At 39.6% G+C, this 26210-nt stretch overlaps 1 protein-coding gene across 2 annotated transcripts in view; it reads right to left on the bottom strand.

The window, feature by feature from the left end:
* Positions 1-1114: 1114 nt before the first annotated feature.
* The window catches only part of ppardb (peroxisome proliferator-activated receptor delta b), a 75024-nt gene continuing 49928 nt past the window's right edge, over positions 1115-26210 (bottom strand). Inside the window, exons 3-9 of one of the 2 annotated variants that reach the window (XR_007934440.1) lie at positions 25552-25703; positions 24895-25033; positions 16328-16533; positions 15545-15751; positions 10081-10324; positions 2770-9206; positions 1115-2704 (exon numbers count right to left, since the gene is read on the bottom strand). Coding sequence is in view for 1 of the 2 variants with exons in the window: in XM_028797035.2 (XP_028652868.1) it covers positions 8959-9206; positions 10081-10324; positions 15545-15751; positions 16328-16533; positions 24895-25033; positions 25552-25703 (1196 nt within the window). In the remaining variant the exon portion in view is untranslated. Of the gene's footprint in view, positions 9207-10080; positions 10325-15544; positions 15752-16327; positions 16534-24894; positions 25034-25551; positions 25704-26210 lie in introns of both variants that reach the window. The other variant, XM_028797035.2, reaches the window with a different exon arrangement.

Genomic DNA, 26210 nt, shown 5'->3' on the forward strand with positions numbered 1-26210 from the left:
CAATTACAGTAAATGATAGGAAGGAGCTGAATGAAATGAAAAAGTCAAAATGAAAACAAATGAGTTGCAGGTCTCATTTTCAGCCACACACGTCTCCACAATGTAAGCATAAAGAAACCACATGTTACTCAAGTACCGCAGGCCAATATGCCCACTCAGTGGAGTGCTACTGCTGTATTGAATTCCTAGGTAATCATCTGTTTACAAGTGTACATATGAAGCTTCAGTTTAATGTTTATATCAAAGGTCCATTGTGTCATTTTTTGAGAGCACACCAGTAATGCACACAGTTACCAATGAACCTAACCTGCATGGCTCTTGGATCTTGGTGGAAGCTTCATTACTCAGAGACGGCCTACAAAGAAACACAGAGAACAGGTGAGCTTTACACTGAAAGAATGGGATTGTAACACGGGTTTCATATGTGTGCCAACCGCTGTGCTGCCCCTAAAGGAGACTCAATCAAAGTAAAGAAATGCTTGCAAAAAAACACATTCTCCTCCTGGTAGCCATTTTGCTGATTTTCAAAAATTAGTAAACTTGAACAAGATTTTTTGATATCTTCTCTAAATAATGGCAGAGACATTCTAATGGTTAGATTCTGACTGGTGTGAATATGATGTGAGTAAAGGTACAGAAGTAAAGGAGCGCCCCCTTCCCTGCCAGGCCACTTGTTAGTAGCAGGGTGGAGTTGGCAAAATGAAATCAAACCCGTTTCGTTACAGAAGGTAAACAGCATACTACTAAACTTAAATGAGTAAAAAAGAGGAAAAATTATTCTATATTTCAGCTGTATACTACAACAGTAAAGAAAAGATCCAGTCAAGATTGTCCCTAACCACCACATACATACTGAACAAACTTTAACACATATTTAAAAAGCAAAACTCTTTGATTCCTTGTACCATGAATTTTGCCACAGTAGTGTAATATTATAAAGGAGTGTAAGTCAAAGCTAACATGAATAGAACATTTGAAACATCTCTCCATACGTACCAGTCCAGGCGCAGTACACAAGACAAAGTTGCACCTGAACAATTCAGAAATGAAGCTCTGCAGCAGAGAAGATTCATTAAAGTATGGATTAAAAAAGAGAAAACTAGGAGTTCCAATGTAAAGGAATGTTATAAATGAGGCAGATTTAATTACAAGTTAAATACAGGTTTATTTTATGCTGTGCACCCTGCAATTTAAATTTCAAAATATGCAATATAAATTCACAAAGAGGTAGACGGTGCTTATAGGTTATTTGAGAAAAAAAGAAAGAAAAACATAATAAACAAGTCAGCAGCAATAGCACAGTAGGATTGTAGAATCACGAGTGCACTAAAAACAGCAACTTAATCTGTCAGCATGTAAACCTCTCGAGGTGTTTGTTCTGTCAGTGCCTAAAAGATCATCACTCGGTCATGGAGGACTAAACACAGGAAGGAAATGAACGCCACAATCCTTTTCTTCCTACTATATCAACTTATCAGAACGTGAAGAAACCTGAAAACATGGACGTCCAGATGAAAATGGCCATCTCTCATGACTACTCGTCACTGCAGTTAAAGGGAGGGAGCGAAGGGAGAGACTCATGTATAGCCCACCCTGTAAACAGAAACACATTCAGGTTAGAGATTTTAACGGGTCTCTTTTTATTCAACACCACTTGCACAAACTAGCTTGATAAAATTGCGTTGGTTAAAATAAAAATCCATCCATCCGGTGGCTACTGAATGAAAAGGGGCATCTGGTGACGGAGGAGTTTACCCCAATGGCTAAGGGCTTACGTCTCCATTTGTGCTACTAGCCACCGATCACAGAATCCACAAATCTTGTTTCTGCACTTTCTTTTGGATTATAAATTAAGAAACGACTTCTAGTTTAAAAATGTATTTCATATTATCAGTATTATTTTAGTTTATCAGTTTTAAGTTATACTTATTGAAAATTAATACTTTATTATAAAAGGGTTATCGAGTTGTAAGTTTTTAGTTATATATTATGGTACTAAATGAAATTAATGCTGTTGATATTTTACTTACTGGAAATGCATTAATATCCGGCTCTTCAACTAAATGTCACCCAGGTTCCTAATAGTAAACTCTTGAATACTGTAACTGTTCGGCTTGTTATTTCCAATGTAGGATTGGAATACAAGGAATCATTAGAGATAATTTGGCTACATTCAATGCACATATGTATACATTTATGCACCTTAATAAAAGGATGTTTGTGTCCATCTGGTTGCTATGTCTCTGTCATTCCAAAACATGGTGCATCACAAACATTTTTAGTCATAAACTACATTGCATTTGTCATTCCAACAGATGGCGCATCACAAACATTAACACTGATTTTACGGATCCTATACCAAATGGCATGTAACAGACATATGTATTACATTTGTCATTCCAACAGATGGCACAATACAAATATACACCTTAATAAAGGGCGGTTTCTGTGTGTCTGTCCAGATCCTATGTCTCTGTCATTTCAAAAGATGATGCAGTAATAAAATGCATTGCATTTGTCATTCCTGTAGATGGTGCATTACAAACTCTGCTTTTATGAATCCCATACCAAATGGCATGTAACAGAGATATATAAATTGCATGGTGGACTGCAAACGTGAACACTGAGGTCTGCGTTGATTATTTAGATTTCAACCATTCTTAGATGGGTAGCACGGCTAGTAAACAATACTTGTTTTGTTTTTCTCCAACCTACCTAACTTTTCCACTTGCTCAGTTGACAGTTTATCCAACTATCCAACTTTTCCACTTGCTCACTTGACAGTTTATCCAACTGTCTCTTGGATAAATTCTAGAACATGTAAATCTGAACATGGTTAGTTAAGACAGGGCTGGAATGTAAAACTGCTCAGGAAGAGCAGTGGGAATCACAATGGTCCTGTCCTGGTGATCAAAAGAGTTAATACTTTTTTCCTTTAGTTAATGCTGGAGAATACTCCCATATAAACTAATTCATTTGATATCATAACTAAGTTGCCCTGACCTTGTGTTTGTGTTGTAAAAATCTAATCAACAAATGAAAAAAATAGCAAAGTGCAACACTGATTTTATGAGACTACTTTTTTGTTTTGACCTTTAAAGTTGTCTAAATCGCTCACTAAACAGGAGAAGCTCCTGCAAATGCTCTTCTTCCACGGCCAGTGTAAAACATGCAGTACTCTGTGACAGTCCGCAGCAGATCCCTTGAACAATTCTTAAGCTTTTCTTATGCTCTCTTGGACTGCGTCAACAAAATGTGAACTCCAAACGTCTTATTGCCGAACACATCGCCGGTTACTGAGCTAACACATTTGCTTCCAAGTTCTGCACAGTTTTAGAACTGTGAGGTTTCCACGTGGAGACAGCAAAGCCTACTGGTAAATGCAAATGAGTGTTCAATACTTTTTACTTTTGTAAAATGTGACTTTTTTCTGTTTATGTAGCCATTTTTGTATTTTACAACATTATATCTTTTGTATAAATTGTATATGTACAAATGCAGTTGTTTTTATTACTAGATTGTATAGTACCTTCAAGTCGAGCTTTATTTGTGCAATGCACGTTATGAAGGTTTTATTTATAATCATGTAAAGAAGTACAGATTTTACTTTTATTTAATGTAACTGTTTTAAATAATTGTGATCAAGAAAGCTTTTGAAATGTAGACTTCATTGGACCATTATTGAATGATGAAAATAAATAAATATACAGGCTTCAATGAACGACAAAATGAAAATCAGCTCTTTAAACTGAATTCCAATGATTTGTTACTTTAGCGAGTGCGTTTACATGCACAAAAAAAAGAGAAAAGGCTAAGGTGAGTTACCCGGTTGAAGCACAAACCTGGTTTCTAAAAAACAAAAACCTCCCTTTACATAAGAGAGCCCACTTATGGAGTTCTCCTTTGGCAAAATGCTCCAATGTCACAGAAGTGAACTAAAAAAGATTAATCATCATCAACAACCACCGTAAATCCAAAAACAAGAAATGGAGCGTGGGGGGTGTTGCTTATAAAGGTTACTTAGGTTCATTGCGTATTACTTACAAAAAAGTAACAAAATAGGTCTTATAGTAACTTATATAATGTATTACAAAAAGTGTGTTACTTTTTTATTCTTTTGTATGAAAAACTGCACATTTGACTGGTCAACATTTACTATTAAATCCTAAGCCCATACAGTGATACCTTGACTTACGAGTGTCCCAACTAACGAGTTTTTTGAGATACGAGCAGTCTCTTGGCCGATTTTTTGCTTTGAGTTGAGAGCTAAAATTTGGGTTATGAGCCAGCTCCAGATATCCCACGCCACCGCTAGTTTGTGCAGCTCACCACAGTGAACGCCGCAACATCCCGTGTCTCACTCGTTCACTTTAAGCAGTTAGCTCGCAGTGGAAGCTTCAGCGTTGTGCTCACAGTTATTTTGCAAAACTTCGTTTTTCCAACTATGGGTCCGATGAAAGTGAGTGCGAAGGACACTGCAGAGAAGAAGCAGCGGATGATGTGCATTGAATTAAAGGAAGAAATTATAGAAAAACATGAGCAAGGTGTGCGTGTAATTGATCTGGCGAAGAAGTACAAGTGTAGCACTTCTACAATCTGCACCATACTGAAGCAGGAGTCGATAAAGGCTATAACGCCAGCCAAGGGCGTTAAAATCATTTCTAAACAGCGGACATCTATCCATGAAAAGATGGAGAAGCTGCTGATTGTGTGGTTGACTGAGAAGCAGCTCGCAGGAGATACCGTGACGGAGGCTATAATCTGTGAGAAGGCACGAGCGATTTACGCTGATTTGCAGCAGCAGACCCCAGGCACTTCGACAGACTTGGCATCGGGCGAGCCGTTTAAAGCCAGTCGGGGCTGGTTCGAGAATTTTAAAAAGAGGACCGGCATTCACTCCATTGTCAGGCATGGTGAGGCAGTGAGCGAGGACATGAAGGCAACTGAGGATTACCTCAAAACTTTTGCAAGAATAATAGCGGCTGAAGGATACATCCCCCAGCAAGCCTGGACATGGATGAAGGTGACATCAATGAGCTCATCGAGGAGCACTCTGAGGAACTGACAACGGAGGAGCTAAAGGAGCTACAGATGCAGTAGCACACGGAGGTTTTGCAGGAAATAAGTGATGCGGAGGAGGCGGAGGAAGTTATCTCTACAAGTGAGATAAAGGAAATGTTGGGAATGTGGGAGAAACTTTCAGACTTTATTCAAAAGAAACACGCAGAAAAAGTTTCAACTGGGCATGCGACTGCACTATTTAATGACACTTGCATGACGCATTTTAGAAACATTCTGAAAGGGAGGATGAAACAGACCTCACTGGACAGGTTTTTTTCGAAAATCCCTGCAGATGAAAGTGAGGAAGGTGTGACAAAAAGGGCAAAAATCAGTGAATGACATTCAGGTATTCAGTTCAGCCTTTCTCCACCACCTCCGTCAGCATCTTCAACTCGTCTGATCTCAAAGGTAAATGCTGTACATTATACTGTACTGTACTTAATAAAACCAGTTTATTGCAGTACATTCTATTGTATTGTGTTTTTATACAATATTCGTTATTTATAAGTACATTTTTCTTATTTAAAAACATGTAACAAAACAATTGCAGTGTTTTTTGGGGGTCCAGAATGGATTAATGGCATTTCAGTTCATTCAATGGGGAAAATTGATTTGAGATAAGAGCATTTTGATTTACGAGCTCGGTCACGGAACGAATTAAACTTGTATCTCAAGGTATCACTGTATATGAACCTTAAAGAAACTGATCATTTTGTTTATAAATACTCGAGTGCTTCACGGGCCGTAAATTAAATAACACCCCTTTTTACACAAAAGCCAACCCCCCCCCCACAATTGTCATATGGACATGGGCTGCTGCCTGTCCCGATCACACTGTTTTAAACATATCTACTGTATAGCAAATAGCAGGATTCAAACAATACCGACATTTTAGTTAGAGGGTTTTCCTTACCGGATTGCATGCAGCACACTCTTTTTCGCTTAGTTGGGTGACCAATCCCTGAAAGGGGAGGCATATAGATACGTTTGACTCTTGTCTTAAACCCAGGGCTCCTGGGATAAACAGTGCAGAAATGTTGACTTTAATACTCATTACTTTAAAAAGTAATCAGACTGTGTAACGCACATCACTTTAACCGTGTAGACACTGCTCCCAAGACTGTGCTTAGCTTAACTCTGTATATTCAGATCAGCAGCATAATTTAGAGACACATTACTTCAACCAGTGACTGCCAGAGCATTTCACTGAGAACATTCATCTTTGTGGACATTTCCATCGTTTTCTACCTGTGGATGCTTGATGCGTGTGTGGCTAGGGTTTACACATCCAAATCACCAGATTACTTGTGACAAAATCTAAGTGTGTTAACAGGGTTTGTCAGTCAGGCCGTCATTATCCAACCCGCTATATCCTAACACAGGGTCACGAGGGTCTGCTGGTGCCAATCCCAGTCAGCACAGGGCACAAGGCAGGAACAAACCCTGGGCAGGGCGCCAGCCCATTGCAGGGCACACACACACACACCAAGCACACATTAGGGACAATTTAGGATCGCCAATGCACCTAACCTGCATGTTACAGACCAATATTTGGGTTTCTCTAACCAGAATAAGGGTTTGCATGGCAATTCAGAAACCAGGTGTTTGTGAATAACCGGGTTATTGAACAGCATGTAAATACATGCATTATTTTTTTTTTCTTCTCATTGCTGGTATTGACATTACAACCCAGTCACAAGCTCTTACTGAAGAACTATACATAATGTGGTTTGCTTTAGTCTTAACTAGGGTTTTTATGGAACACCTAACTGGCAGTTTCCAACAAAATACAAGCACTGCAGGTCACAAGAACTATAAAAAGCATACATGACTGTTCTGATAAAATAATATGAGAAGAAAACTGAAATGGCAACAATCTGAAATGATTCCTGTGTAATTTCACATTTTGCTGAATCAAAAGACTGAGTCAAGACACCAGAAAATCAGGAGTTAATAAAAAATACAAACTGAAATTCTCTTGTGATAAAGCGAATGATTACAATGAAAACGTACTGCCAACCAGGACAACCCGAGGAAATCCCTGCTGTAGATGCTAAAACAGAGGGCACAAGACTCCGAGACTGGAAAGCTGGGATCATTGCAGGTTTTCCCCAAACACGTGTCAGTTCTTGGTCTTAATGTTCATGTCATTTACACAGGTATCTTATGTCAGCTGTCTTGAACATTTTTTTGCAATGTCAATTATACTTTTCTGAGAAAGTCGAGAAAATGTTTTGTAAACCTCAATGCCATACTGAACATAATGATGAAAATACAAAAAGTGCAAATGATGGTAAGTCAGCAGCTGTCCTTACTATCTTACTATTTGCACAACACTGCTACTTAAAAAGGAAATGACCTTAACAACCTTCAGTGAAGCAAACATCTATACCCTGTCTTGACTCTTGTGCATTAGAACATGACTGAAGTAAGCTTCACTGCAAATTGTAACCAAACATATGACAGTGCTGATGCATGCATCGGATTGAATGTTTAATAATACTCCACTAAGAATGGCTTCTGAATAATAAATTGAATAGAATAAAACCTACCGGCATTATGGCTCATGAGAAAATTGAGTTTGTGATCCCTGTACCAGAATCTCTAGTAAACAAAAAGCTCAAAATTAATCCTCATATAGGAAAATCCAAAACTCTACTGTTCCTTCTGAAAATGTTATTGATCTTAAACAGAAAATGAAATAAAACCTCTTTTGTTAATTCCATGTGAACTTGGTCTCAATACAAAGTGAAAACACAAATGCGAATGACTACACTCATATATAATAATATGTGTAAAAGATTCACCAACTTTAAAATCTGGACTCCTAATAAAATGATGAGCAGTTGTTTGTCAGTGATGGGAATTTTTCTTAGGAATCTGATGGAACAGCAAAGTTAACTAGGCATAATTTATAGTTGTGCAAGCCAACATCTGGAGTTACGCAATACAGAGCTAAAGAACACTTGTTTTCTATAATTACCTAATTCTGTTTGTTTTAAAGGCTTAAAAGTATTTCAAATTTCTCTGCTTGACCCGCTTCTATCCCTGTTGTTATTAACTTATACAGAAATGGCTGTATTTGATTAGTTAAGAGACACCAAGTATACTTTTTGTGTAGTTGCGTACTGTACAATGTGTCAAATAACTTATATAAAACTCAATTTCTGGAATGGCACCCTTCTGAAACCCAGTAAAAGAATACTTGAATCAGAAAAATAATTTAAAAAGCTGAATTACAATGTTTACTGAAAATGGGCCAAACCATTCTGGTAGTTTTCTGGGTCATTTTAATTTTGTGTTCAGTTAAAAAGTGATGTAAGATGGGTTCCAGAGGAGTATGGTTGTTCAGTTTAATAGTTTAATCAAGAACATTTAGTTTGTGAGCAGATTCAGATGCTATAGCTTATGAGATGTTGAGGGATCAAAATAATTAAATAAATCTGAAAACTAAATGATTTTCTCTCATTCAAATTTTAAAATGCTACCTATTTTTAAAAATTAACTGTAGTTGTCCTCCCACAGAATGACATTTTTTGGAAATGTTTGTTCACTTAGTAAAACTTGAGCTAATATCCTTTTAGAATTTGCTTTATGGCTTACCCATTGAAATGTTCCCCAATAATAAAAGTAGCAATAATGTGTTAAAAAGGTGTTTGGGCACGCCTTCTTCAAATTTCACTGTTCATGTCAAATTTTCTAGCAACATCAAGAGTTAATTATTTAGGGAGAAAACAAAACAAAATCCAAGTGTCAAAGAGAGATTCTTGCTGGAGGCAGAACTTGTTCAACATTCATGTGAATGAAATGAGTGGAAAAAAAGAGATGAACCATACTTTAGAAAATAAATCCCAGCAGATTTACTTATATATGCCGGTGTAAATCTGTATTTTATATTTAGTACATATCCTTATATATTTCCTGTAGAAGCGGGTGCAGTGAGGTCTCTGACTCTGTTTTTTTAATCTTCTGTACCAGCTGGGCATTCTCAGTCACTAGCTGCCGCAGATCTGCCATTTTCTGTAGAAGCTTTGGAAAAAGATACTGGGAGTCGGGATGGTTGGCCAGTAGGTGAAGGTTCAACACTTGTAGAATATTGTCTTGGATTTCTTCTACTTGCTTCACATTCATGAGTCCAGGCCGGTCTGTAAGAAGATTGCAAGAGAGGTTTAAAAACAGTACGCTACACTTCCAGCCATAACAAATTAAATACTTTTACGTTACGTTCACATTACAAGCCTCATTGCTCAATTCTGATTTTTTGCACAGGTCAAATTTGCCTTTTTTGATGGTTCACATTCTTAAGTACAAGTGACCTGCATCTAAATGTAATGTGAACGCATCTGTTGTCTGAAACTGTGTGCAGAAGTCATGGTATTAAAACTGACAAAATGGACAGACTAATAGCTAGTGTATGCATTGTATTTTGCTATAATAATAATTCATTCATTACATTTATATAGCGCTTTTCTCAGTACTCAAAGCGCTATCCACACAGGGAGGAACCGGGAAGCGAACTCACAATCTTCCACAGTCTCCTTACTGCAAAGCAGCAGCACTACCACTGCGCCACCTATGGAGGACGGCAAACAGTCGTCAGCTATACATGATTAGATCAAGATGTGTGGGTATGAGAAAAGGTCCAGCAATTGTGGGTCTGGGACTGTTGTCACAGCCTTAGCTCTCTTCCATTGTTGTTTTGCCAGTGCTGGCTGATGATGACAGCGCTCAACCTGTGTACTGGCAAAAAACCTTATGAATTCTAATCTTCTCATTCGTGTTGCATGGCCATGGATCAGATATGTATCCGATCTAGGACCACATGCGAAAGAGACCCAAATCTGATTTGAAAACGTCAGATTTCTGTGTCCACACAGTCCTGAAAAGATCAGACCTATTTCACATTAAGGCAAAAAACTGGATTCGAGTCACTTCAGCCTGGTAATGTGTACGTAGTCTTTGAACATGAGGATTCATTTTCTGCGCTCATTTAGAATTCAAATCATAACTACACCTCACCTCCACAGAGAATGATGGCAGCTACAAAAAGAGAGAGGTCACTGTCATCAAGTTCCAACGCATTAAACTTCACAGCAAATTCAAATTTAGGCTCCATAATTTCATTGAAAGGGCAACGTAAGCTGCGTAAGAACTCTCGTGTCACAAAGCCTTTTCCATTGGCTACAAGCAGACCATCCTTGTTCATAAATGAGGGCAGCATGGCAAAGATGGCTTCGTGAACTCCATATTTCAGAAGTGTAACCTGTCAAGAAATTACATCACTTTAATTAGAAAATCTGTCATTTGTCAAGGACCCAAGGATTCACATTCTTTCCTATCATGTTACATGGAATTAAGAGATCATCAGAACTCAAAATAAATCTACGCCTCTCCTTGAACTCAGCCACGCACATGTGGTTTAATGTCATATTGATATTGGGGTGAAGGGCCAGGCATTCTTCGGATAAGCTGTCTCTTTTTAAACATGGTCCTATCCACTAATTACTAACTGAAACTTGTGCATACAGCACAAAAATGTCAATTAAACAAGATTAAAAAAAAGTTTAAGACATAAATTATTTGATATTGTTTTATTATGTTATCTCTACAGCATCTAAACTCTGCAATAATATGCCTTGTCACACATGCATGTCTGAGGATCACCCACGAAGCTATTCCCAAGTACGCGATACCACCCCAGGTCAAGAGGGGTTGTGGCCGCTAACTGTCTTGTCAATTTTTTGTCTCCACAGTCTCGAAAAACTGCCCAGTGAGGGTAACTGACCCCCGGGACTTCAAAAGAACAACTGCCCAGAAGGAGGTGTCATGGAGACAACATGACCAAAGGAGCACCGAGTCTGACAAACTGACAGCAGAGCTGAATTAATACGAAACCACCCTTTAATGTGGCGACAGCCTTTTTTATTGCTTTGTTTACTCCATCGAGGTTTTTTTTTTTTTTATTACAAATTGCAAGTAAATGGGAAGAGCCATGCTGGCACCCTAAAATATTCTACAGTTCTCAACCTTTTCTCACTCAGACTACCACAGTCTATTAATATTAAAGAAGTCTCATTGGTCTCAGTGTTGAAATTAAGGTTAAGTACTGATTATCCATCCATTTTCCAACCCGCTGAATCCAAACACAGGGTCATGGGGGTCTGCTGGAGCCAATCCCAGCCAACACAGGGCACAAGGCAGGTACCAATCCCAGGCAGGGTGCCAACCCACCTCAGTAAGTACTGATTATTTCGCTTTTTAATTCTAGTAATACTTTCATCATTTCTATTTTTCTTCTATTGTGGGTCTCCATGCTGGCACTGGCTGCGCCTTGGAATGGATGCCCCGTCACATATGATGGATCTGTTTTCAAACATCTTCTGTTCAGATGAAATTATTATAATCTGTCTACAGGATGATCCTTCCCAGAATGCAGCTGACCTTAGCTGACAGTTGCAATATGGACATAACCCACCCTGCCAGTTTATGTATCAGGATGTACAGCATCTAAATGCAAAATAGAAAGTACTGATTGACGTTATGCTGGGGGAAAAACAGAGTTTATTGAATATGGATATCAATACAATGGAAGAGTGAAAACTGACAAAATACAACCTATTCAGCTTTACACGTTATCATATTATCACTGCTAACTTTCACCAAAGTTAGTTAGGTCTATTTTAAAATTACAACATCAAAGGTAAACTGTAATCAAACATGGAAGTGTTGTGAGAAAGACAAAGGAGAACTAAGTAGCCGTAAAGCCAATTGATTACATGAAAGTAGTGGTGATGCTGCACAGGAAAGGTAGGACATGACAGAGAAAGAGAGATTAGCTGAGGAAGCGCTCCGCTCGCAGTGCTCAGACACAGCCTCTGTGCGGCTAACTAATGGAGTTCTCTCATTACCCCAAGCTGCATGGATACCACTTTTAAGCAAGAAGCCATGGGTTCTCTGCTAACCAGTATAGTGCAAATATACGAACTGAGGTGCATCGTAGTATGAGTCCACCTCAATTCAATGAGACAACAGCGACCTAATAAGTTCTGCGTGTGTGAATGACTGAGAACAAAAGTAGTGACTCAAAGAGAACAATATTTATTTAAAAATGTAATTAGGAGATTCGACTCTAGATAAACTAGGCCCATGACACACAATGCATTGTTTTCCATTGGCAATACTGAGGAGGACATATGGCTCTGGGATGCTTAATAATACAGTAATCCCTCACTATATCGCGCTTCACCTTTCACGGCTTCACTCTATCGCGGATTTTATATGTAAGCATATTTAAATATATATCGTGGATTTTTTGCTGGTTCGCGGATTTCTGCGGACAATGGGTCTTTTAATTTCTGGTACATGCTTCCTCAGTTGGTTTGCCCAGTTGATTTCATATAAGGGACACTATTAGCAGATGGCTGAGGAGCTACCCAACTTACTTTTCTCTCTCTCTGTCTTGCGCTGACTTTCTCGGATCCTGACGTAGGGGGATTGTGCAGGGGGGCTGTTCGCACACCTAGAAGATACGGACGCTTGTCTAAAAATGCTGAAAGATTATCTTCACGTTGCTTCCTTCTGTGCAGCTGCTTCATGAAGCGACATGCTGCACGGTGCTTCGTATACTTAAAAGCTCGAAGGGCACGTATTGATTTTTGATTGTTTTTTTTCTCTGTCTCTCTCTCTTTCTCTGCTCCTGACGGAGGGGGTGTGAGCTGCCGCCTTCAACAGCTTTGTGCCGCGGTGCTTCGCATACTTAAAAGCCAAACAGCCCTATTGATTTGTTTGCTTTTCTCTCTCTTTCTGACAGTCTCTGCTCCTGATGCGCACTCCTTTGAAGAGGAAGATATGTTTGCATTCTTTTAATTGTGAGACGGAACTGTCATCTCTGTCTTGTCATGGAGCACAGTTTAAACTTTTGAAAAAGAGACAAATGTTTGTTTGCAGTGTTTGAATAACGTTCCTGTCTCTCTACAACTTCCTGTGTTTCTGTGCAAATCTGTGACCCAAGCATGACAATATAAAAATAACTTCGCGGATTTTCACCTTTCGCGGGGATTTCTGGAACGCAACCCCCTGCGATGGAGGAGGGATTACTGTAATAATAATAATTCTTTGCATTTATATAGCGCTTTTCTCACTACTCAAAGCGCTCAGCAATTGTAGGTTAAGGGCCTTGCTCAAAGGGCTCAACAGAGCAGAGTCCCCTTACAGGATTCGAACCAGCATCCTTCCGATTGCCAGAGCACATCCCTAGCCTCAGAGCCACCATGCTTGTAACCTTCCTCTAAGGGTGGAAATTGTATACAGGCAGTCCCCGGGTTACGTACAAGATAGGGTCTGTAGGTTTGTACTTACGTTGAATTTGTATGTAAGTCGAAACAGGTACATTATTTTAATAAATGCTATTTTTGACCGACTGTAATCAAGTGCTCTGCCAATGAATGATGGAGTTTCACCTCTCTCTGACCTTTTTATTATTTCTACTTTATTTTCAATGGTGATGTTTTTTCTCTTCTTTACTGTATCACCAGCACTTGCATCAGATTTGTGTTTCAGAGACATTCTTGAAGGGTGAAGACAAAAGGTTAAGATGAGCTCTTCTGCACAGCACTGTACACGCTATCACAGCAGATTAGGTACCAGTCGTCAACACGTGTAATGTACTGACAAGAGACAACTTCCTGCTATGTGCGTAACAGTACAAGCAGGCTTGCTATTGAGAATGAATGGGGGCGGCGAGGGGTGGTCATCACCAGCCCACCTCACAGTCACCTTCACTACAGTATGCTGTAGAATGAACACGGTGCGGCCAAAGGGGAGTAGTGAATCGCCCAACCCCAATTCAACAGGCAGCCATCCGAGGCACACTACAATGCTACCCCCGCCGCCCCGTTCAGCCACAACCGGGTCACCACTTGCAGCATTACCAGCCGTGTGTGCTGGGCGGGCAGTGAAACGCCCCCCTCTGCTCTATTCAGCCTGCGTCCTGTCAGGAGCAGTAGCTGCGGCGGCATAGTGGGCGGACAGTGAACCATCGTCCTGCACATGAGCGATAGCTGTGGCCCCAGTGACTATGGACCACGGGTCACCGTTTGCCGCCGGGAACCACCCGAGGGACACTACACTGTGCGAGCAGTGAAATCGCCCTCCTCCAGTCACCGCTTGCAGCATCTCCAGGCCGACGATGATGGAGCGGCAGTTACTGAGACGCATGCGTTGTAGCTGCGTCCTCGTTCGTAAGTCGTAGGTCGGATGTCCGTAACCTGGGGACTACCTGTATACTGTACGTCTTATTTCTCTGCAAACAAATATTCTCATGTTTTGTTATTTATCTTTGTGTTTAATATAAGTAATATTATTGAAGTGTATTGCCTTAAAGAATTACAGTTTTTGTTTCAGTTTTTGCATAAATAGGATGTGATTGTTTTCATTTGTAATCTGAAAGCTCTACACATCATTTCAAATCAAATGAAAAATGTCAAAACCTTTGAGCAGTTTGCAAAAACTGAAATAGAAATCACCACGCTGATCAATGGTAAGACTAAATCTTCTCAAACACAATACAGTACAATACCTCAACAAGTCATACTGCTTATTCATCTGTGTGGTTGAGGCTTCAAAATGAAGACAAAAGAGCATTCTAAGCCTGTCAGAGATCTGGTGAGAGACAAGCAAAAGCCTGTAGATGGGATCAAAACCTTTTCAAAGTTACTGAACGCCCCATTTATCTCAGCGCAGTCCACTTCATCAAAGTGATAAACATGAAATCACTGGTTCAGTGCCTAGTTTTAGCCATTCTTATAAACACAGCAGACAGACAACAAAAGTACTTATTAGAGAAATTAAAGCAAGATAAAGTCTGACTATAATGTGGTACAGAAGTCAGTGGCAGGAATTAAAGATGATGTTCATAGACAGACATCTTCCAAGAAGGTCTTTTATGGAGGAGTGCCAATTATGAAGCTAAAAATTCTTTGGCTCCAAAGATCTTGCAGACACAAGTGCTGTATGTACCGACAGAAGTGATGCTCTGATACGACCAAACTATGTGACATGCTAAAAGTTAAGTGTTCATTATAATCTTTAACCATGCCATTATGTAAACAGAAAGACACAGACCTAATGAAATAACTGGGGGGGGGGGTTATCTCACTGGTTAAACATAATTTTTAAGCTGCTAAAACACAAAGTAGTGGATAAATACTTCTTGTGTACTTGGCTATATCTCAGAAATTAAGAAAGTAAAAGATTACCAGAGGTTTACAAGCACATGTTGGAACACAATCCAGAAGAGAATTTCTTTATCCGGTGGATCAAAGACTACAATGGCAATCTGACATACAACTGGCCTGCCATTCTTATTTCTGAGAGTGCAATGGACAGGAAAGGGCTAGTGGGTCACTGTACTCACATTCATCGAGGTTGATAAGCACCACCGTTTCAGAGTAACAACTTCAGAGTGAATGAAGTAATCACTTACTTGGTCATTAAGGTAGAGCTCTACAAAGCCAGGGATATTTTTGGCAAACTCTGTGAGTTCCCGTACAGTCTCCACAGTGGTGCACTGGCAACGATAGAACACATGAACCCCAATTTCTTTGTTTGGCGGTGCACCTTGTGTTAGCTGATTCCACACAATGCCATTCTCTGCCTGCCACAAAGTGTCCATGTCATGGATGACGAAGGGCTGGAAAGTGACAGTAGTAAAAATAGTTAAAATTATTCTGGTTCAATTTGTTTGAATAATTAGCCATTCAGGAATGACCAATATATCCCACTACCACAAGCAACACTGAACCAACTGCCACATCCTTAACAATTAATATTTTAAAATGCACTGTTCGAGTTAGAAGTCCTGGAAACTTTCTTTCCAACCATGTAATGGGAAAAAATATCCTAATGCTCAGAAAGTAGTCAATGACTCCCAGTAGCGTGAATAAAAATTACAACACCTTTCCTTTTGTGCCCAAAATAATCCCAAATAACAAACTTCCAGACCATGAACAGCATGCATGAATGTTTTGCTTTGCTAGCCATTACATTTCTGGGGCTGGGTGGTTTTTTTTTTTTTTTTTTGAATAAGTTTTTTTTTCTTGGAAAACAAACTGCAGGATGGCTAAAAAAAAAAAAAAAACATTCAAAAAGAACACCAAGTAGGTTGGTATGAAAATAAGCATTCATGCTCTCCCAAAACCTGAACAAGTCAAAATACTGTATTTTATAAGGACTATCATCTAAAATGAACAATTTTACAGTGTGGTACCGGGTTGGAGCTGTTTTTGCCTGTCAAAATACTGCGTGCTTTCTTCTTTGTCATATTGAGGCTCTTCAAGTAAGCATTGTAGACATGTTTGGCCAACAACTTGAAATCCATGCTCCCAACATGGTTTTGGATATCCACTTCTCCAGCTTGAAGCCCAGCTACCAGTTTTCGCTTCTCTGCTTCGGGCATCCTGCCATATCGGATTGCTGCAACCACAAGAAAGGGCAGAAGAAAATGAAAGTAGGTGCCATTATCACTTTATGATACAGGTACTGGACATACAAATGATCTTTCTTATATTGTGATTTCCGTTGATATCTGCCTGCACCTCTCAAAGCAGCAGCCATTTTAGGAGTTTTACCATAAAGCTCAAAAGCTCACACTCCTGAAACAACCAATGAAGCAAAGGTACACACAAAACATACATTTGATGTGCTGCCATGTAGCTAGGGCAATACATGACACATTCAAATCTCTCCACCATGCTGATAATTTACAAGTTTGGAATAACACGGCACCAGTTTCACAGGGTAGAAGTTTATAGAGTGATGACTGCAAACTCTGTCTCTCTCTCTCTGCTGGTTCAATGGCCATTTTCTGGTTTCACATACAGAGGAACATTAGGCTGCCTCTGTTCAAATAAAACGGATCACTCCTTGACAGAATAAAATTTAAAATAATGTAGGATATATCAGGGCTTAGCCAACATTTGCCCTTCTTCCACATTTCACCAGCACATGCTCCCATATTTTGACAGAGTTAGATTTTGGACACAACAAAAGAAACATAAACAAACACGCACAAATAGTACTACAAAACCAAACATATACCAGCATTCTGTGCAAACTCTAAATATGGCAGTATGAAGAATGTTGAGGTAATGTACACTTAAGATTTGTAATCGATTACATTGTTAAATCTCTCTATTCTAAAAACAAAATCTTGGAAGGCTTGGAAGGAGACGAGACGTGATTTTCTCAGAGACACTTTAACATCCCGCAAGACAAGGCAGTGAGACAAAAGGACCATTGCTGTACAGGCTTTTAAATGATTGATGTGCTGCGCGACAAGCAGATCATGCAGCGCAGCAGCAAGCCAGCTGATCGAGCATAGAAGGGGTTAAAAAACTATTTGTTTCCCATTGTATCACCGTGTAAGAGGGGGTATCGGAGGAGCGACCGCATCTCCTTAGCGTGCATTCAGCCCTCCTCTTCACAACGCCAATGGCAGAGATGTGAAGTGGCTGGCATGCAGTCCGCCCTCGGCAGGGGGGTGGGGGTGGGAGGATGGGGGGGATTTAGGGGGGGAGCAAGCAAAGCGAGCAGGGGGCAAAGCTCCCTAGTTTTTCAAAAATCTGTAAGTAACTTGCTTATAAAGTTCAGCTAATAAAGCTGGTATACAAGAAGCAAAATTAATAGAGGGGTAAACAGCAGATTGAGGAGGTCTGAGTCTTTATATTGTTTTCATTTGTTAAAACAAGCATAATTTTGTTTTTGTGGCCATTTAATGGGTTAATCACAGAATAATATCATTTAAAGTGAGCTGTGCAGATTTCAGACTAGAAGTGTTATGGAGATGTGGAACGTGCAGTGTAGGAAAAAGTGGACAAGACAGAATGAATGCATGTTAGTGAACAGGCTACATGAATGCCGGATCCATTTTCACTTTCCAAGAGTTATTTTTTATTTCATACTGTGAAATTAAAGACGTTCAGATCAGAAGAGTAACAGTTTATTTTGTGGCCGATATTTCCAGTGCATATATAAATGTCTCAATAAATGACTCAATAAGTAAATGAATCCATAAAATTGTGCCTTAAAACTAATCAGTGTCTTTGAGTGTTGAGAGAGGAGAATCCAAATATATAAAAATTCCACAATGTGGAGAAGTAAAACCCGTTTCTTTCTTTTGTTCTCTCTCTGGCCTTGTCAGACACTGGGAGTGCACAGCCCACTACATTCTACCAATCCGTAAACCTCAATCGGTATTTGTGGATCTGAATTGCCACCTCTGTCGGTACCCACAATTCACGGAGTTGCCACCTCTTCCGGTCAGCGCAGCTCCAAGGGCACTGTGTCCTTCTATGGACGCCGCTGCATCTCACCTCTGTCCTTCTGCTTCTTCCCGTTGCCTGTCTCTCTCTCTCTATCCTATCTGGTGTTCAGTGGAGCAGACAGAATCACAGCCATCAGCTGGAACCTCCGTGAAGCCTTTGGTCTTGCTCTCTCTTTACTTCATCAGTAGGCTAATGCTGCCCTTCCCATTCTCACTCTCTCTGACACTTCTCCATCAAGTGATCTGATTCTCTCTCTCTCTCTCTAACAAAACCTCTTCGTAACAGAAGCATTTCTCTTATCTTCCCTATGCTAACACACTTCATTTTATTCCAACCCGCTGATTAGTGCACCACATGACAATTGTTTCATTAAGCACACTGAACCTTGGCATGAGCTAAAAATGGATTTGCACTAAAATTATTTTAAAAATCATTCAATTAAAACACTCCCGGCCTTTGTCTTTCCAACACATTGGCAGTACAAGTTTTAACACTATACAGGTACAGTACAGGTTTTAACACATATCTCTAGGCTCCTAGGTTTAAATGCTGGGCTATGCACTGCCTGTGTGGAGTTTGGTCATCCTTATGACATCTGCAGGGTTTTTTTCTGTACACTCTGGTGTTTACTATACATTGTAAAAATATGCATATGTGCACACCATTAAGTTTAATTGAGTGTTTGTGTGTGAGCATGCTCTGTGACGAGACTGACACCATGTCAATGGCTGATTTCTCTATTGCACCAAAACCTGTGCTCCTGAATTATATGAGCTACTTAAAAATGTTAAGTTTTTTTTTTTCCAGTTATCCATTTGCTACCTAAAATATTTCACATGTAAACCTGTTTCAACTTACAGATTTAAATAGTGGCAGAAATTTGCTTGCCCTTTTTATAGCATTCACACCAAAAATAAAAAGCATGCAGTAACCCATGTCTGTGTCTATCCAGCTGGTAAACATTGCACACTGGATGATGAAAATTCTGACTTAACTGAAGATAGCAAATAGAGAATATTTTGGACTGTAAGATGTTTATCATTAGGCATGGATTTGTTTGCAAGAACAGAGACTCCACTAATTAAAAAGACAAAGAAGGAACAAATCTAAAATAATTGTGAAAACTGTTTGGGGTGAACTGAGCTGAAATAAAGAGATGTAATGAATGGCCACTGTTGATACTGGCAGTGGAGCTGCACAGGAGCAAATACAGGAACAGAACAGGTGATGCTAATGTGTACCCCTATTAGTAGTAATAATCTCTCTATTATAAAAAAAATCCTGGAGAGAAACAGTAGGGCATCGAGACGTGATCTTCACGTTAAGATCACGGAAGACAGTTAAAAGACTCATGAGGACCTTAAACATGAGACACTGTGCCAAGAGATTGACCCAGGACCATCTCTCGATGACATAGAACATGAGTTTCTTGCAAGACACGTCCTACTTACAGTCTATCAAATAAGACAACGGGGCAGAAAAACATTCAGTCGTGTGAAGGATTTGAGCACACACAGATCCAGGGTCTCAGCGCATATAAAGCGTATAAGGACAATACGCTATAAATGAAACGTCGACGACTAAGCAAAGAAGAAAGCAGCGCAGAGAAAAGAGACTCGAGAGCGTTGGACAGAAAAAAAGAGCAAAAAAGAAAAAATAATCTAGGCGCAAATACAGAAAATAAGGAAAGTAATTATCAGCCTGTAACAAGTGGAACTGAAACAAAGCACGTCCAATCGGGCTCAGAATTAAAAACAGAGTAAAAGACAAAGTAGAACTTCATAAACACGTTTACAAACGTTGGCGCTATACACATGTAGAGCAGATTATGAAAGCAGTGGAATTCAAAAGGCTAAAAAAAAAAAAAAATGTATCTGCGATACAAATGTGGAGAAAGTTAAAGAATATGAAAGTAGGAAAATTAGAAAGTATATAAAAAAGAAAGTAAAGATCGCAGTAGCGCAAAAAAACGGAAATTATTACTCAAAAAAGGGAAAATAATCACCATGGAGCAGGTGTCATTGAAAGAAAAGCAGGACAAAGCGAGGTCAGAAATAAAAGACAGAGTAGAAAACAAAATAAAACGTCATAAAGAGATTACAAAACAAAGGGGCCAAACACATGCAGAGCAGGTTAGAGATAATGAAAACTGGAATTCAAAAGACTCAAAAAAAACGTAGGCGCGAAACACATGCAGAGCAAGATACAGAATATGAAAGCAGAAAAAAACGACAGTGTCAAAAAAGAAAGTAAACATCGCATTAGCGCAAAAAAACAGAAATGATTACTCGGAGAAATAACTACAAGACGAATAGAGATCGAATATATGGACACAGGTGATATGTCAGAAGTATGTAAATATTGTAAGGCGTTTAAGTCAGAGAATTTCAAAAACGTGTTTTACCTCCCATGCATTTATTGGTTACTTTGCAAAAAAATGATTAACTGCTGATGATGTAGATCGTTTTGTCTGTGCTGAAATTCCAAACAGAGAAACCTATCCTGAATTATGGTACAAAGTCACTAAGTACATGTCTCATGGACCTCATTTAAAAGATTCAACATTTTGGGACTCGAAAAATTCCAAATATTGTTTTTACATAAGTTTTGAAATAAAAGTGAAACTAATTAAATAGCAACAATTCAAAGAAAAAAAAATCTTAAAAGTGTGTATCCGGAAAACCAAACACGGGGGTTGGCGAGCGAAGCGAGCAGGGGGCGAAGCCCCCTAGTAATAATAATAATCTGAGTTGTAAAATCATCTTTCTTAGGGAAGCTTATACAGTAACTTGGTAGAGTTGGAGTTAGAATAGGGGCTCTTCACAATGACCTCTGTACCAGCTAGTTTTGTGGCTTTGTCTTCAGCTGTCTGTCTGTTCCTGTTTTCTACAGGTGTAGACTTTAATTTCAGGTAGTTTTACATAGACACATCTCCTGATTAAGGAAATACCATACTTGTGCAAAATGTCTATAAAACATTTTGAATACTCAATTTACTTTAATTATTTTATACCCTCTGCTTATATCAATGGATCCATCCATAAGCAGTTTACTGAATTTGCACAAAAAACACACATTCAGGGCCAGTCTCTAGTGATTTTCGGTCATACATTTTGGTAACACTTTAGTTTAGGTACTGCAAAAATGAATGAATGAAGAAGGTCAGATGGTAGTGGATTTTGCGAAAAGGATGGACATGGCTGTGGTTAATACGTATTTTAAGAAGAGGGAGGAACACAGTTTGACATACAAAAGTATATAAAGATGCACACAGGTGGATTACATCCAATGCAGGAGGGTCAGTCTAAAGGAGACTGGAGACTGCAAAGTGGTGGCCGGGGAAAGTGCAGTTAGGCAGCATAGGATGGTGGTCTGTAGGATGACGTTGGAGATCAAGAAGAGGAGGAGAGTGAGAGCTGAGCCAGGGATCAAATAGTAGAAGTTGAAAAAGGAAGACTGTAAAGTGGAGTTCACAGAGGAGGTAAGACAGGCACTGGGTGGCAGTGATGAGTTTCCAGATAGCGGGGGCAACTACAACAGAAGTGGTAAAGGAGACAGCTAGAAGGGTGACAGGCAAGTCATCTGGACAGAGGAAGGAGGACAAAGAAACCTGGTAGTGGAATGGTTGGCAAAGAAGAAGTGTGATAATCAGAGAGATGAAGAAAGTAGACAGGAGTACAAGAAGATAAGGTGTAAGGTGAAGAGAGAGGTGGCAAAGACTAAAGATAACATGTATGTTGAGCTGAATGCGAGGTTGGACACTAAAGAGGGAGGGAGAAAGAGGGAGAGGGAGAAAAGGACCTCTACTGACTGGCTAGACAGAGGCACAGAACTGGGAAAGATGAGCAGCAGGTTAGGGTAATAAAGTATAATGATGGAAATGTACTCACCAGCGAGGAAAGTTGGTTGAGCAGATGAAAAGAGTACTTTGAGAGGTTAATGAATGAAGAGAATGAGAGAGAGAGAGAGAGAGAGAGAGAGAGAGAGAGAGAGAGAAGGATTGATGGCATGGAGATAGTGACACAGAAAATGCAATGGATTACCAAGGAGGAAGTAAGGACAACTATGAAGAAGATGAAGAATGGAAAGGCTGTTGGTCCAGATGACATAACTGTGGAAGCATGGAGGTGTTTAGGAGAGATGGCAGTGGAGTTTTTAATCAGTGAGGCAGAGAATGCAGGCAGAGTGTAGTGGGTGGAGAAGAGTGTCAGGAGTGATTTGTAACAGACGGGTACCAGCAAGAGTGAAAGGGAAGATCTACAAGACAGTAGTGAGACTAGCTATGTTATGTGGGTTGGAGACGGTGGCACTGGCAAAAAGAAAGGGGAAAGAGCTGGAGGTGGCAGAGTTAAAGATGTTAAGATTTGCAATTTTTCATATAAGAGAATACATTTTATAACATTGTGTAACAATCAATGTCACACGTGTGTGCTTGGGGAGCAACCAAAAGGCTTGTGTGGCTGTAATTTTCACCAAAACATGTGTAATAATATTCCCTCTTCTCCTTCCCCTCCTGAAGAAAGTAAGATTGACACTTTACCAACCGTGATGTCACTTCCAGGGTCAGACCACCTGGACCCGCCTCTTTATCCTAGAATCCAACTTAAGAGGAAACAACGCCATCTTGGGCAGACCTCTAACTTAGCGATGTACCATGTGTTTTATTTTATATCTTTTGCCTACTTTCAATACATGGGGTTTGCCTTTGGGTGCCCTAGACCCTTTTGTGCTTTTGTTTCTTTACAGAACTATGTAACATATTTAGTTACTTTTTTGTAAGTAGTGAGTAATGTAACTAAGTTACTTTAAAAGGTAACATTAGACTGCTTGGGAGACACAGGAACCATGCTCATTTTCAGATTCACGACAGGCGTTGATGATGTTTTAATTTCTTTTAGCACATTTCTAGAACACTGGAATATTTTCCCCAAACTCCATAAAAGGACTTGCACATGTACACAGTGGTTTTAACAAAACCAGGTTTCTGCCTTAATGGGTTAATCACCTTGTCCTTGCTTTGTGTTTGCAGGTGAACACACTCAGTGACTTGTTTCATGGAACAATGTAACCTCTTTTGACCCATCCATCCATCCATCCATTTTCCAACCCGCTGAATCCGAACACAGGGTCACGGGGGTCTGCTGGAGCCAATCCCAGTCAACACAGGGCACAAGGCAGGAACCAATCCCGGGCAGGGTGCCAACCTACCGCAGGACACACACAAACACACCCACACACCAAGCACATACTAGGGCCAATTTAGAAATCGCCAATCCACCTAACCGGCATGTCTTTGGACTGTGGGAGGAAACCAGAGCGCCTGGAGGAAACCCACGCAGACACAGGGAGAACATGCAAACTCCACGCAGGGAGGACCCGGGAAGCGAACCCAGGTTCTCAGGTCTCCCAACTGCGAGGCAGCAACACTACCCACTGCGCCACCGTGCCGCCCCCTCTTTTGACCCAATCTTGTTTATTTATAACTAAGATTATTATATTACCACATTTAAACTATTTGAACACAATGATACGGATCTCACATTGACCAAGGCAGATGACTTTACGTGTGTCCCTCCCAGATTTCAAACTGTACCACTGGGATGTTGTTTTGCACCCCATTTCTCATTGGCCTCCCCCCACCTCTTGGCTTTCTATTAAATGCAGTGTAAATATCTGGTGCTCACTTCTGTACTCAGGCAGATTAAGTACATGTCCTTTGTGTGATGTGCTTTAAGACAGTCACTAGATGTTGCAATTGGGACAGTAGAAGTGTGTTTATTTGCACACTTTTCTTATATTTCTTTCTGTTGTTTGCAAACAAGAGGGCAGAAAATCAGTGCCTGACCTGCATGACTGATGCCACAAAGGGGCAGAAAAAATAGAATAGAAATATTCATTTTTTTGGCAGCATTTTCTTTTTTCATGCACTAAATGACAGCAGAATACTGTCCCAAAAGTTATGTGGGTTTAGGACTACAAAGTGGATCATTACACATCAACCTGCGTTTGACTTGAGTTTAACAGTAATTGCATAGAATTCCATGCCCAAATCATGCTCAGGATTAACGCCAAGGAGATTAAGCTCCTTCAGATTGTGCTTGGTTATACCCAAATTTATCAGGAGGACTCTGCTGGATGGAGATTATTATGGGTTTATGTTAAGACAGCTATGTCTTCCTCTACTCAAGGGATTTCTTTGTTGGGCTGGCGACTTGCTTTTGAAGCCTTCTCAAACCAGAAGCCATTGTTTTAAAGCAGAAGATAAGAATAAAAAAAGCAAATTACCCCTTGAACAACTCCAGTTAGCCTGCATCAGCTACCAAGGGTTCCTTGCAATTTGGAATTTTGAACTTTAATGTTTTCTCTCTCTGTGATCATCCTTTCCTCAAGTTAATTTTGTTTAATATAGACACTATTTTTAAGTATATTTTCCTTGTAGAACTTTACCATCCCTGACAAAACACTTCTACTCTATCACACAATATTCTTTACAAAGAGTAGAAGCACTTACCATCATGAGACATGCCTAAAGCGAGGCACTTTTGAAAGCGACAATACTGGCATTTGTTTCGGCTCTTTTTCTGAATCTTGCAGTTTCGTTCGCATTTCTCATACTCAAGTTTCATTCGGATTGTCCTCCGAAAAAATCCCTATCAAACAGAAAATTTGAGACCATAAGAATAAAGGAACCAGTTACAACATAAACCTCCTTGACCATACATCTGAACACACATTTGCAAAGAGATCAGGCCAGAAATGGCTAAAAATCTCAAAGCAAAAGGACTCCATCATTTACATTACAGACGACATGAGTAAGCAGTGCAGTGCTATTGGCAAAAAGTGAAGAGTAATACTGCACAGTATGCTGAATGTTACTGTATGTTTCTAAACACTGCCATAGAATGCATTACTCTGCCAACTGTTCCTCTGAAATGAGAGGCACAATGTAGCCATAATATGCACAGGAATATTCAATTTGAAAATGAATAAAAAATGAATAACCATGAAAACAGAAACACATCTTATGAATACTCTTAAACTACTAAATAGAAATAATAATGGGGGAGAGGTCTTCACCTCAAGTGAATAGTCAATAGCCTACTCATGCATAACAATTCTAAGTATCTGCAGGGTAAATTCCTGTTACAAAAATATTGTTAAGATGTACCTTGCAGCCTTCACAGGCATGTACTCCATAATGAAACCCAGAGGCCTTGTCTCCACATATTCGGCACTCAACATTTAGTCCTGCCCCTGAGGTTTCTTCACGACCGAGCCGGAGTTGATCAGAAAGTGAAGGAGAGGATGTCTGTGATAGGTCTGGATAAGCAATTAAAAGAAAATGTATATCAGATAGTTACTTTCAAATGTTTTCATAAATTGTTTTGCATAATTGCTAAACAATTACAGGTTCTAAAGATTTATTAATAATGACATTTGCTACTTATTATAATGATTATGGTTCAATTAATCCATTTCTCTTCCTGCTTTTTCCATTTTACTGTCAAGCTGCATGCAATCCTGGCAGCATCAGAACCAATGCAGGACACTAACCCGATGCAAGCATCCTCCTATAATTACTCAAGGAAATGCTAAATAATCTAATGTACTGTAGATTCAACTGACACTGGCTTTGTCAGAACTCTAACTTTAGTCACTGGAACTCTGAGGCTGCAGAGTTAAAAGTTTGTCTAAAGCTGGCTTTTGGTATCCTTTAATTGGATTGCCACAATTAGGAGGCCATTAACCATTTCAATTGGCTCAATGGCTATTGGATAAGTCCGTTTATTAAAAAGAAAAAACAAGGATTAAACAAAGGTCTGGTAT

Source organism: Erpetoichthys calabaricus, chromosome 3 (genome assembly GCF_900747795.2).
Source record: "Erpetoichthys calabaricus chromosome 3, fErpCal1.3, whole genome shotgun sequence".
NCBI classification, from domain to species: Eukaryota; Metazoa; Chordata; class Cladistia; order Polypteriformes; family Polypteridae; genus Erpetoichthys; species Erpetoichthys calabaricus.